This window comes from Gekko japonicus, unplaced genomic scaffold (assembly GCF_001447785.1).
Source record: "Gekko japonicus isolate JY-2015 unplaced genomic scaffold, Gekko_japonicus_V1.1 scaffold76, whole genome shotgun sequence".
Taxonomy (NCBI): Eukaryota; Metazoa; Chordata; class Lepidosauria; order Squamata; family Gekkonidae; genus Gekko; species Gekko japonicus.
Genome location: NW_015166420.1, coordinates 1,288,658 through 1,302,460, shown reverse-complemented (window position 1 = coordinate 1,302,460; position 13,803 = coordinate 1,288,658). Strand labels below are relative to the sequence as shown.

Sequence of the window (13,803 nt, the reverse complement as noted above, 5' to 3'; positions counted from 1 at the left end):
ATAAGAACATAAGAGAAGCCAATGTTGGATCAGGCCAATGGCCCATCCAGTCCCACACTCTGTCAACACAGTGGCCAAAAATACCAGGTGCCATCAGGAGGTCCAGCAGTGGGGCCAGGACACTAGAAGCCCTCTCCCACTGTTGCCCCCCCCAAGCACCAAGAATACAGAGCATCACTGGCCCCAGACGGAGAGTTCCTATCTATAGGTAAAGGTAAAGGTTTCCCTTGCTTGAAAGCCAGTCGAATCTGACTCTAGGGATCCGGTGCTCATCTCCGTTTCCAAGCCGAAGAGCCAGCGCTGTCCGAAGACTTCTCCCGGGGTCATGCAGCTGGCATGACAAGACGCCGAGGGGTACGGAACGCGGCTAATAGCCACTGATGGACCTCTGCTCCATACGCTTGGCCCTCTTTTGTCTGGAACGTGCTGGCAGTTATGGCACTGAGGGAAAGGTGCCGCCGATTTACTGTCCTTCAGATAGCTACAGTGGGTGGCATCCTGCTAGGGTTGCCAGCTCCGGTTGGGAAATTCCTGGAGATTCGGGCTGGAGCCAGGGGAAGGCAGGGTATGGGGAGGGACCTCAGTGCGTTATAGTGCCGTGGCGTCCATCCTGCAAAGTAGGGATGCCAGCCTCCAGGTGGGACCTGGGGATCCCCCGGAATGACAGCTCATCTCCAGACTGCAGAGATCAAGTTCCGGGGAGAAAATGGATGCTTGGGAGGGCGGACTCTATGGCATTATTGCCCACTGAGGTCCCTGTCCTCCCCGGGCTCCACCCCCAAATCTCCAGGAGTTTCCCAACCTGGACCTGTCAAACCTACTTCACCCTCCATCCCCTGCTGGTGCCCTGGGAGGACTGGCAACCCAACTGCAAAGCAACCGCTTTCTCCAACGGAACAACCTTTTTCCAATTGAGGGGACATGATTGCAGTCTTCAAGTATTTGAAAGGCTCTCACGTAGAAGATGGAGCGGATCTGTTCTCTCTTGCCCTGGAAGGCAAGACTAGATTGCATGGGCGGAAATTACAAGGGAGTCGATACCGGCTAAATATCAGGAGAAACTTCCTAACTGTAAGAGTGGTTGAGCAGTGGAACGGTCTGCCTCTGGAGGTGGTGGATGCTCCTTCACTGGACGTTTTCAAGTGGAGGCTGGACGACCATCTTTCGGGTATGTTTCAGGGCTATCTTTCGGCTATGCTCCTGCAGAGTGCAGGGGGTTGGACTAGATGACCTGCAAGGTCCCTTCCAACTCTAACATTCGATGATTCTCAACTTGGATCTGAAAACCCTACCCCACCCCCATTCCCCACTGGGGGCTGGCGGGAACAGGCAACCCTAGTGCAGTAGAAGAGAAGAAAAAGAGGTTGGATTGGTACCCCGTCCTTCAGTACCCGAAGGAGTTACAGAGCGGCTGACCATCTCCTTTCCCCACAACAGACACCCTGTGAGGTAGGCGGAGGTAGGACTGGTCCTGAAAGAACAGCTCTGAGAGAACTGTGACTCACCCAAGGTCACACCAGCAGCTGCAAGTGGAGGAGTGGGGAATCAAACCCAGTTCTCCCGGATTACAGCCCACACTCCTAACCACTACACCAAACTGCCACTGAGTCCACCCTGCCAAGCAGCCATTTCCTCCAAGGAAACAGCCCTCTGCGGGTCGGGAGAGCAAGTGTAATTCTGGAGACATTCAGGTTCCATCTGGAGCTTGGTAACCCGCCTCCGTTGAAACTCCAGGAGACAGGCCCCAGCTGGAGGTTGACAACCCGACACGTACCACAACAGAAGCTCCCCTTCCTGATTCGGGCTTAAAGAAAACACAGCCAAAGGGAAATCCGGCTTCTTGCAATCAGCCGGCCGCAGGCTTCCTGTGTGGCCTCCGGACCCGGCTTGGCCTTACCCGGAGGGCGAGCGAACCCACCCCACAATCCCCGCCAGCTGGGGAGAAGAAGAAAAAACCCGCTGAGTAATGCTCAGGTGCCCGCCAAGCCGCTCCTTTCTAGGAACGCGGCAGAGGGCGGCCGGGATCTAGTGACAGCCCAGCGGCGTGCCAACCTCACGGCCCGAGGCCCTTGATCTCCACCCGGCAGGCTGTGTGGTTATTCTTAGCCTGACCTCTGGAGTCAGCCAGCCGTGGTGACGGAGCAGAAAGGCGCTCTCTCGGCCTCACACCAAAGGACCCCCAGCCCTGGAGCCCAGCCACGGATATCCAGAGGGCCTGAGATTCCAGAAGCATAACTGTGCTCCCCGGGAGCAGCGAGAAGACCAGCAACGTGCATATATTTATTTTAGTACATTTTTTTAGTCCACTCTGCCTCCGAAGACCTCAAGGCCACCAAAGGCATTCTCCCTCCCTCCGTTTTGTCCGTGACATACATTCAGACCTACAAAATCGCTGTTACCAGGATAAATTGTGGAGGTGATATGGCTATACATATGTCCCATCACTAATACCAGGAGTCCAATTATAAGTATACAAGGAAACAACATCTGGTTAAATTATATGTGTACTAAAACTCTGTAACAGGTCTTTGAATGTGTGTCTAGAATATATAGATAATGGTGACCACTGAGGAAGGCCCTTAGGGGCCGAAACGCGTTTGGTCTTCAGTTGTAAATTATTTACCCATCATATATATGTATAGAGGATAAGCTTTTATAGTCAGATCTTAGACAAAGTGATTTTTAATCAGGAAAGTTTTAACATGTGTACACCTTAATAAATATTTGTACTTTAATATATATGGTTTAGCTTAGCGCTTTTTGGTTCGTAGTCATATCCTGGGTTGAGTCCCCCCCCTTCCCCCCCCCCAGTTTTTCTCCAGTATCGTAGTCCAGGACTCCAACCATTTGACCATGCTGGAGTTTGGGGCAAAACGGATGAATCCTCTTATTTTATGCATTTATTACAGTTTTATTTATTTATTACAGTGAGAGCCAGTTTGGTGTAGTGGTTAAGAGTGTGGACTCTAACCTGGGAGAACCGGGTCTGATTCTTCTGCGCCTCCACATGCAGCTGCTGGTGTGACCTTGGGTCAGTCACAAGTTCTCTCAGAGCTACCTCACAGGGTGTCTGTTGTGGGGAGGGGAAGGGAAAGGAGATTGTAAGCTGCTCTGAGACTCCTTTGGGTAGTGAAGGGCGGGGTATACATCCAATCTTTTCTTCTTCACTAATAGCCTACCTCGCTCCTATTGTCAGGGTCCTTAGGCACAGTTTACACCCAAACATGCTTAGCTTCGGCAAAACAGCTGCATGGTGGACCTTTGGGCTGCACCCTAGAACCTAATTCAGGCCAGGTACCTAACCTTTAAAAAACAAACCCTCCCCTGCAAGTAGAGGATTAGCACAACAGAAAACAGCCTCGGCTAGAACTCACCCCTGAGGGGCTCCTTGGCTACTTGCAGGGAGTTTTCCTTCACATCTTAACTTTTTTTGTATCACAGCATTCAAAGAGGAGCACACACCTTCTTCTTAGATGCTCCGTCTAGTGCAAAGCTAGCCTCATTCCTTGGGTTTCAGGTTATCCCCCAGAGCGAAAGCTCAAGGAAATGACACCCATCGTCTCCGGCGCCTGTGCTCGAAAACACAAGCGCGTGAACACAAAAGCACTGTGTGGTGCGCAGCCGGTCCTTTCGCAGCGTTAATGACTCTTCCGCACTGTTGTGTGCACACCTGCTTGCATGCACACCCTGCCCATAGAAAACCAACATCGGCAAGCAAAGTGGAACTGAAACAGAATCTATCTCCCTCTGTAGTAAATGCAAGGAGCCCCCATCCCACCACCAAAAAAAGCAATGTTCAAAGCTGAAATCCATCTGCTGCAGCATGAAGTGGTACAGTCCTTTCCTTGATGCTCTGCCATGTACTCCTGCCTGTCTGAACCAGGCCTCTGGCCATAACCCGGGCAGCCCAATTTCCCAGGCTGGATGGTCCACAAAGGGTTTCTGACCCCTCCAGTGAGTTTTCCACCCCATTTCTCTAATCAGGGTTACCGAGCACATCACACTGAGCAGCATTTGACCAACCAGCTCCAAGCAACATCTATTCCGTTGAAGTGCTGAAGGACAAACTGGCAGAAACGTTAAAAGCAAACAAACAACCATTTTCGTGGGCCGATTCGCCTCTGCAGCAGCCGTGGAAACAAGCCATTAGGAGCTGACTCGGCGGAAAAGATCCTCCCCAAAGGAAGCAACCGACGCAGCCCAAAGAGAGAAACACATCAAAGATGTTTTCACAACAAGTGGAGCATAGCGTGGTGTGGCGGTCAAAGTGCCAGACTAGGGTCCAGGGGAGGACCCAGGTTCAAATCCCCCTACTGCTGTGGAAGCTCGCTGGGTGACCTTTGGCCAGTCGTGCACTCTCAGCCTCGCCTACCTCACAGGGCTGTTGTGCGGATAAAACGGAGGAGAGAGATGGGTCTCCATTTGGGGAGAGGTAGGGTACAAATGAAGTCAGTAGTAATAACTTAATTCATGCTCGCATGTACACATGTGTAGGGGATTAAGAGCACGAAGGCCCCTGTTTAGAGACGCAATGGGTTGCTTCTCCAGAAGTTTACTGCAGGCAAATAGGTTCAGGGGCCGCCCACTGGCCAAAATTGAGCTCTCACCAGGGAAAAGGTCAAGTATCTTGGAGTACCTCCCCCACAGCCACTTTTAGCCCCTAATCAGTGTTCCCTCTAAGCTGAGTTAGTGTGAGCCAGCTCACAATTGTTTAGCCTCTAGCTCACACATTTTTGCCTTGGCTCAGGAAGGATGGGGTCCAGAGCAAACACGGGGGGGGGAGGGATTAAACCTTGCCGCTCCCCAATCCATCCCCTCCCCCTGACTGTTTTTTGCAGCTCCCGGCATCTAGGCTCAGATGTAGTTGCACCCAAAGAACCTTTACCTGCCGCTGTGCTCCACAGTAACTTCTACCGTAGCAGCTTTGTCAGCAGCATCCCTTATTTTTTTAAAAAAAACAAAAACCCAGGAAATTAAACATTGCATTCAACATTCTTCATCTCAGTTTAGCTTTGGGCCGTGCATCGCTGAAATCCAAACACTTTTGCGGAGATACAATCTAGTAATTGGGTTGGGGGGGGGGTAGAGTTATGACATCGTAGGCCCAGAAACAAGCGTTTTCACACCTGTCGACGGAAGTCAGTTTCAGCATTTAAATTCTGGCGGACCAAAGAAGCTCAAACCAGAGAAGCAGAACTACACTCAAGCACAAACTAACTTCCTCGAGAGCCAGCGTGGTGTGGTGGTTAAGACCCGGGTTCGCATCCCTACCAATCACACATTTTCAGCCTAACCTACCTCGCAGAGTTGTTGTGAAGATAAAATGGAAAAGAGAGTGATGGAAGCCATTTTGGGTCTCCATTAGGGAGAAAGGCAGGACGCAGATTAAGTTTTAAAAAAATAAATAATAAAAAACATATTGATAAGCGTATTATCTTCCTCTAATGTGCTTGGCTGATTAACGCCGTGCTAGTCCCAGACAGTTACACCTTTCTAAATCCATCGCAGTCAATAGACTCAGATGAGAACAACTCTGCTTAGAATCGCACTGCAAGACTGCTAAGTGTATTCGGAATGATATTTCCCAACGGGAGAGCGAAGCCTCCTCTAATACACAAGCATGTTCAACGCAAGCTTAATTATATTGTATGTTGGAAATTATAGTCACGGGGAAAACAAGAGTAATACTTTATTGCACACAGCGTGCTTTCTGCCAGATGGAATGTTTAAAAAAATTGCTGAAAGTTAAAACTCCCCACGCTGACAAGCTCAGGATCAGAACCAAGTTGGAGTCCGATGGCACCTTTAAGACCAACAAAGTTTTATACAAGGTGTAAGCTTTCGTATGGACGCGCACTTCAGCTTATACCTTGAATAAGGCTCTTGGCTGGTGTGAAAGGTGCCACTGGACTCCAACTTCGTTCTGCTGCTTCAGACCAATACGGTGACCCACCTGAAGCTTAGAATCAGTTATTTATTCCTGCAAAATGCCACTAGGATGGCCAACAGTGAACGCTTAATGAGCCAGTTTGGTGTACTGGTTAAGTGTGCGGACTCTAATCTGGGAGAACCGGGTTCGATTCCCAACTCCTCCACTTGCACCTGGCTGGATGACCTTGGGCAAGCCATAGTTCTGATAAGAGCTGTTCTTGGAAAAGAGCCGTTTATGTCAAGAGCTCTCTCAGCCCCACCCACCTCACAGGGTGTCTGTTGTGGGGAGGGGAAGGGAAAGGAGTTTGTAAGCCACTCTGAGACACCTTCGGGTAGTGAAGGGCGGGGTATAAATCCAATCTCTTCTTCTTCATCATCGAAGACTTCAAGAGGTCAGTTCAGGGCCTTCCGAACGCTACAAGGGACCAGGGTTCCGACCGGAACAACAAGAACAACTTCTTGATCCAAAGATGTATTTTAAAGAAGCGAGTTCCTTGTCGGAGAAGGAACAGGAGGTCAAGGCGGGTGACGTCATGGGGGGGGGAGAGAATGCTCACCCGCCAGCTGTTCTGAACGTCTAACCCAGAAATACGGCTCTCCAAATTCCATTCCCCGTTGCAAAATCACAAGGGAGCCAGTGGCAAGTTTGCTTTCAAAACGCTCTCCAGCCCTCCCTAAAACCACCTCTCGTATTTGCAGTGATGGAAATCTCCCTCCTGTACGCCTCCACTGCAGAAGCACACGGGGGGGGGGGAGGAAGGAGAGGGAGAAAGCAAGCGGAAGCCAAGAAGCAAACCTTGCACATGCTCAGAGGTGGCCGTCTCATGCATTTCAGGACGTTCAAAACAGTTTTGAGATTTAGGGTGGCCCTGCAGTGACTTCTGGCGACCCCGTAGGGTTTTCAAGACAAGAGACGGACAGAGGTGGTTTGCCACCGCCTGCCTCTGCGTAGCGCCCCTGGGCTTCCGTGGTGGTCTCCCATCCAAGGACTAACCAGGGCTGACCCTGCTTAGCTTCCAAACATGGACAAGATCAGGCTAGCCTGGGCAATCAAAGCCAGGGGAATAAGGCGGCCTCATACCTGCTCAAAGGCCTCCAATGCACACTACCTCCTCAGACGTTCAACATCAGTTCTATGCAGTCTGAAAGGTCCCCCATTACAATATTTCCCTCGGCCCAATCGTCACAGAAGGGGCCGCGGTGGCTCAGAGGTTAAGATGCTGAGCTGCAGACCGGAAGGTCTGTAGTTCAGCAGTTCGAGACCCAAGTGCCGCGTGATGGAGTGAGCTCCTGTCTCTGGCCCCAGCTCCTGCCAGCCGAGCAGTTCGAAAGCAAAAAATTGCAAGTCGATAAATGGGTACCACTTCGGTGGGAAGGTAACAGCATTCTGTGCGCCTTGGCAGCTAGTCATGCTGGCCACATGACCACGGAGAAGTCTTCGGACAGCGCTGGCTCTTCGGCTCGGAAACAGAGATGAGCAGCGCCCCCTAGAGTCGGATTCGACTGGCTTTCGAGCAAGGGAAACCTTTTTCTTTACCTTTAATCATCACAGGGGTTACTGCCCATTTCTAACCTCTGACATCCTTATTGAGAACGGCTTTTTAAACTGCTTCTTTCGTCCACCAATCTGCTTGTACCAGCTGCCGCTGCTGCAGTTCCCTACTTTGTATCTTTCAGGACTTGTTTTATCGTTTTAACAACTGCGATTGTTTGATTTCTGCACCACTTCCGAGTACATTCAGGACACAGAGAGAAAACTTTTTTAAAAAGGCAACATATAATTGAGTTTATGAACTCACTGCCACGGAACAAGCCAATAGGTCAGGCAGCTAAGGGAGGCTAATTCTAACAGCAGCTATTGAACACACTAAACTGCCTTATAGTGAAGCAGACCTTTGATCCACCAAGGTCAGTATCGTCTACTCGGACTGGCAGCCGCTCTCCAGGGTTCCAAGATGAGGTCTTTCACATCACCTACTACCAGATCTTCACTGGAGATGCCGGGGATTGAACCTGAGACCTTCTGCATGCCAAGCAGGTGCCCTACCACTGAGCCACAGCCCCTGTCCAAAACTATGCTGAAGCTGCCTTATATTGATTCAGACTCTTGGTCCATCAAGGTCAGTATTGTCTACGCAGGCGGGCAGCAGCTCTCCAGGGTCTCAGGCAGAGGTCTTCCACATCACCTCTTACCTGGTCCTTCCAACTGAAGATGATAGGGATTGAACCTGGGACCTTCTGTATGCCAAGCAGATGCTCTGCCACTAGAGCCACGGATCCTCCCTTCCATTAGGACCATGGAAATACCCCATGTTAGGGGCAAAGAGGGGGCAGCGAGCACTTTTCAAGCACTGCTTGGAAAAACAATGGAGGACTTCTGGGTTCCTGGTGACCGATACGGGACAGGACAGACCTCTGTCCAACCCAGTCGGGTCCACTGCAAACGTTCTGGAGGCGGTCACTGATCGAGACACAAAATATGGTCAGATCTGATCCAAGAGAGAAACTGTTGGCCATCGTTATAGTTAGGACTGAGAGCTCCATGTTCAAAGTCAGAAAGGGTGGGGGGACCACAGAAAACAACTTCCCAGAGGCCTCCCCAACAAGATGTGGGACCTTTGCTCTGATCCTGCAAGGCAGCTCTGGTGAGAGTCAGCAATGGAACCTCCATGTGCAGAAGCAGCCTAGAGGGGCTGTTGCCTTCCCACTCTACTTGGGGGCAGTGTTCCCTCTAAGCTGAGTTAGTGTGAGCTAGCTCAGTTTTTAAGCCTCAGGAAGGATGGGGCTGCGGTGTGGTGTGGGGGGCGGGGGGGGGGAGGAGACAGCTTCTTAAAGGCCTCTGGCTGGGGCCCTCAGAAAACAGCACCGGCTCGGTGGATCTTTGCCCCGCTCCTCCCGAGCTGCGGCGAGCGAGCAACAGAGCCTCCACAGCCAGCAGCAGTGCACCTCCGAGATGACAACAGCCAGCAGAGCAACGCTATTGGCCTCCGTGCTTTGCTCGGGAGCTCCCCGGGGCACCTGGACAGCCCCCCAAGCACCGGGCTCGACGCTTCCCGGGTTTTCAGACGCCCGCCAGGAAATAACTTTTTAAGAAACCCACGTGACTTTGCCAGGCCCCTTGTCCGCCGCCGCCCCCTTACCTGCGGGAGGTCATGGCGACCCCGACCCGGAGCCCAGCAGCCGCCTGCAGCGAAGCCCCGAAGCCGCCGCCCGGACCGCGGCCAAGCGAGAAGAGCCCAAGGGCGTGGCTCCCCGGCGCACACACCACCGCCCCGGCCACGCCCCCCGCCGGCCGGGCCACGCCCCTCCGCCCACGCCCCAGCCGCCCATTGGCCGGAGAGGGGGACCGAGCCGGGACACGCCTCCCCGCCACCACGTGTCCGCGGAGGGGGAAGCCCTCCTCGTGACCGCTCGCGACAGGGGGATTCCCCCGCCCACCGCGCCCCGCCCTGCTTGGCAACAGGCGCCGCCTAGCAACGGGCGGAGCGGGCCTTAAAGGGCCAGGCACACACACATCCCCAATGACGCAGTCCTTTCGGCTCTCCCGGGGTCCCCCGAGGAAAGGGACGGGGACAGCTGCCGTGAATGATCCGGGAAAGGTGCGGGTCTCTCGTCGGTTCGGAAAGCGGGGCTGATCTCGGGGGCGTCAGGGTTGCCAACGTTCCCCCAGCTCCCCGCTCCTGTGCGCTCAGCAACAACCGCCGTTCAGGGGCGAATGTGGTTGGGCAAGCACATGGCTTATGCAGCTGGAGAAGTGGGCGCGCACACGGACGTTTCTATCCAGAATTAAACTTTGTGGGCCTTAAAGGTGCCCCTGGACTCAAACTAGGTTCTGTGGCTGACTGGTGCGCCTCAAACGGCTGCTAAGAAGCACAGGTGGCTGTTTCCCCCTGAGCAGATGGCAACCCTGGAATGGGCAGGCGGCAGCGGATCCCCAAAGGGCGTGTTTTCTTTGTCAGGGCAAAACACAGACTATCTGTCTAGCTGTATCAGGGTTACCAGTAATGTTCCCTCTAAGCTGTGGAGTCTTGTGAGCAAAAATTCTATTTTGTGAGCTACTGGCATTAAAGTTCTGAGCGAGCAATTTGGCTACTGCATACATTCGTTTGCTCTGGAGCCCTCTTTCCTGAGCTAAGTTAAGAATGTGTGAGCCGGAGGCTAAAAAACTGTGAGCTAGCTCACACTAACTCAGCTTAGAGGGAACACTGGTTACCAGATGTCCTCTTTTGAGAGGAGGTGTCCTCTGTTTTCTGGTATGTCCATCCTCTTTGGGGCTCTCTTTAAAAAAAATGATGCAAATATTCTCTTTTTGGGTTGAAAGTTAGGAATATTCCTAGTTGATAGCAATTGTCCCCGCCTGAACGGGATAAGGGTATTTCAAATGAGATTTCTCATAGGAATCACTCGTTTGAAGTAGTCAGTCCTGCGATATGTCCTCTGCTTCACTTTTCAAAAGATGGTAATGCTAATCCAAGTGTGGCCAAACTTGCTTGACGTAAGGGCCACATAGAATAAATGTCAGATGTCTGAGAGTCGCAAAACATGTACAAGTGTTACACACACATTTTGATTGAAAAATATGCAAATTTGCTTTTTATTAACATCAAGTGAGACTGCCAACAATAAAAACAAAAGGTAAAAACAGATATTGATGATATCTATTTGTCCAATGATATCTGTTTGCTAATTATATTTGTCTAAGAGAATGAGAGAGAGAGAGAGAAAGCATTTTTAACTTTAAACGTGTTCTCCAACCCCACACCCCCAAGCCAGCTGGTTTGGTTTGGCTTGGCTTGGAGAAGGGGTTGGGGGGCTTTGAGTTTAAATGAGTTGCATTTAAAGTTACAGTTACTTTGTCCCTACTCCCCCCACACACACACCTCAAGCCTACCCAGGGAGGGGAACACTGGCTGGGGAAGGGAAGACGGATTGGGGAGGTATGCCTCCCCTTCCCTTTCCCAGCCACCCTGCCAGGAGCCGCACCATATGTGTGAAAGAGCCGCATGTGGCTCCGAGCCGCAGTTTGGCCACCCCTGCTCTAAGCTGTGCTGAAGACAGAAAAAAGAAAGGGAAATGCCAGGGTTTCCACCTCTCCAAATAACCTTATAGCATCCTAATTAAAACTTTCATGCAGGAAGACTGCTGGATCCATGAAGGAGAATGAAACGGGGGGAGGACACCACACCTCTCAAGGTGAGATTTTTTTTTTTTAATTACAGACTTTAGCAAAAACCGGAGAGCGCCTGTTTTAGCTGTCCAGATTGCAATATAAGATGCCCTCCGCCTTTTTGCAAGGAGTAAAGGCTCCAGGCCATTAAGAGTTCACTGACAACCCAAGAGGAGAGCTTCGATCTGCCTGCACTCCCACACTAGGAAGGAAGCTACAGCCATTGAACTTTGTCAGCCACCTTTGCAGAGTTCGCACAGAAATCTGACCTCTTTGGAGTAAAGTTGAAATACAAACATACGTGATGGTTGTAAAGAGACCTGGGCCACATCCACACTTCATTGGATACTGTGCTGTATGGAAGAAACCATTCATAGCTCGGTTATCCTGTGTGGACAAGCCCATTCCGTTGCAAATGACTGCAATTATGTGGCATTGTTATTGTTGTTTTATAGACATTTACCCTCCCCTCCCCAATATTCCAGGAATTGTAATTCCATGATGGGCGCTCTCTCTAGATCCCCCTCACAAAACTACAGTTCCCAGGATACCTTGGGGGGAAAGAAATGCTTGTTTAAACCAGTTTAGATCAATATTTTGTAGTAGACACTCCTGCAGTTTTGCCTCCGAAGCAACCCATGTGGCCACTAGAGGGCGAGAGTGTTCCAAGTGAATAAAATTGCACTCTTATGCAGACTTACCTGGGAGTAGGCCCATCCAACACAATAGGATTTTATTTCCATGTAAATGTTCTCTGGAAGGCCAAATAATGAAGCTCAGGCCTCAGTTCCTGCCGGAGCGCACCGGACCATCACTCCGCCAGTCAGGAGCCCAGGGGGCGGGCACATAAGCCCCTGCTCCCACCAGCCATCAGTTGGGCAACCGTGGGGGGGGGGGGGGAAACGTTCCCCCGCCTCCCTGAGCCCAGAGGTGGTGGCCTTGGACTCCTAGGGGCAAATTCAAGGAGCTGGCCAGTGTTTCCTCCCGGTCAGTTGGCAACTGTGTGCTTGAAATCCAGCCAGTGGCTATCGGGGCCAGCTCTTTCTCAGTGAGGGTGCTCCATTTGTGGACCAAAGAGGTCCATCTGGAGAACTGGATATACATCTGGAGCAGAGGTCCATCAGTGGCTATTAGCCACAAGGTATAGATAGGAACTCTCAGTCTGGGGCAAGCAATGCTCTGTCTTCTTGGTGCTGGGGGGGGGGTCAACAGTGGGAGGGCTTCTAGTGTCCTGGCCCCACTGCTGGACCTCCTGATGGCACCTGGTATTTTTGGCCACTGTGTGACAGAGTGTCGGACTGGATGGGCCATTGGCCTGAACCAACATTGGCTTCTCTGAAGTTCTCTAATGTTCTTAAGTCAATCATCTCTACTCTGCAGCCAGCGTGTGTGTTTTCAAGCCAGTCTGACGGACACGATGGCCAACAGTGTTCTCTGCAGCTAATTTGTCAAAAAGGGGCACTTTGTAACATGAATCTTGTTTAACGCGTTTTAAATAGCAGAGTCTTTTTTATCCCAGAGCGTTCAATTGTTTGTGAGCCGCTGCAAGAGAGGCTGAGAAGGCGCTGGGGATTAAAGATCTGAAGAACACAAAATAGCCACTGATTGGGTTTTGTGGTGGTGGTGGTGGGGGAGAGATGTCTTCCCGACTCCAACCTGCAGCTGCTGACGCACCCACAGAGAACAGCACAAAATAACCGTTTGACAAAGCTATAATAAGGAGTCGGGCAAATTCCACATCTGTTTAGGGGAAATCCAAAGGACGAGGAATGCCAGTGAGCTCATGATGTTTGCCAGTCACATCTCGCCGGTTTTCCCCCACAGACGCACTTGTCCACACCTTCCAAGGGCCCTGTCGCAAGCCATCATTTCTCTCCAAGGCACACAACCCCGAGGGAGCTCAAGTTGTCATCCTGTTTCTCCGAAAGCTTTCCTCTCAGACTACTGAGGCACCATTGTTGGTGACGCCGGTCAGATTTTCCATCGCTCCGGAACCACCCCAAAGGGCAGAAGAGAACAAAACGGTCCCTTCTCTTTCCGTGGCCTTTGCTACCGAGTCAGAGAGTCTGAACAGGCAAACGTCTGTCCTCTCTGCTAGAGAAAGTTTGGCAGGTCTGGCTTCGCCCCAACCTGTTTCTGGACCAGCGGGTTTCAGGGTGCAGATGTAGGTAGCAGAGTCTGTGGTCACTGATTGCTTGGGTACAACCTGCTTGAGGATTTGCAGGGAATGGCTCTGCTGCTGTCACACCAACTGGGGAGGACTGAGTTTCCTAGACTTCAGGATGGGACAGTTTTGTTCTGAATTGGAACGAGAGGTGCATGGCACCCTGGGTTTATGTCTGGCACGTGCAAGAATAAGAATTAGGCCCATCTTGGTGGAGCCCGCATCGTTTTGTGTGGGTTGTTGTTCTGGGAGCATGGACGGCTTCAAAAGGGAATTAGATAAGCATCTGGAGCAGAGGTCCATCCGTGGCTATTAGCCACAAGGTATAGATAGGTGCTCTGGGGCAAGTGATGCTCTATCTTCTTGGTGCTTGGGGGGGGGGGTCAACAGTGGGAGGGCTTCTAATGTCCTGGCCCCACTGGTGGACCTCCTGAAGGCACTGGTATTTTTGGCCACTGTGTGAATCAGAGTGTTGGACTGATGGGCTATTGGCCTGATCCAACATCGGCATCTCTTATGTTCTTATGGGAGCACTACCTGA

The 13,803-nt window shown here is 51.5% G+C and overlaps 1 protein-coding gene across 2 annotated transcripts in view; it reads right to left on the bottom strand.

The window, feature by feature from the left end:
• LOC107110836 (tyrosine-protein phosphatase non-receptor type 11-like) overlaps positions 1-9,146 on the bottom strand; it is a 93,026-nt gene extending 83,880 nt beyond the window's left edge. For both annotated transcript variants that reach the window (XM_015411664.1, XM_015411665.1), the window contains exon 1: positions 9,072-9,146. In XM_015411664.1, coding sequence (XP_015267150.1) covers positions 9,072-9,085 — 14 coding nt within the window. In that variant the 5' untranslated portion in view covers positions 9,086-9,146. The remainder of the gene's footprint in view (positions 1-9,071) is intronic.
• Positions 9,147-13,803: the final 4,657 nt, after the last annotated feature.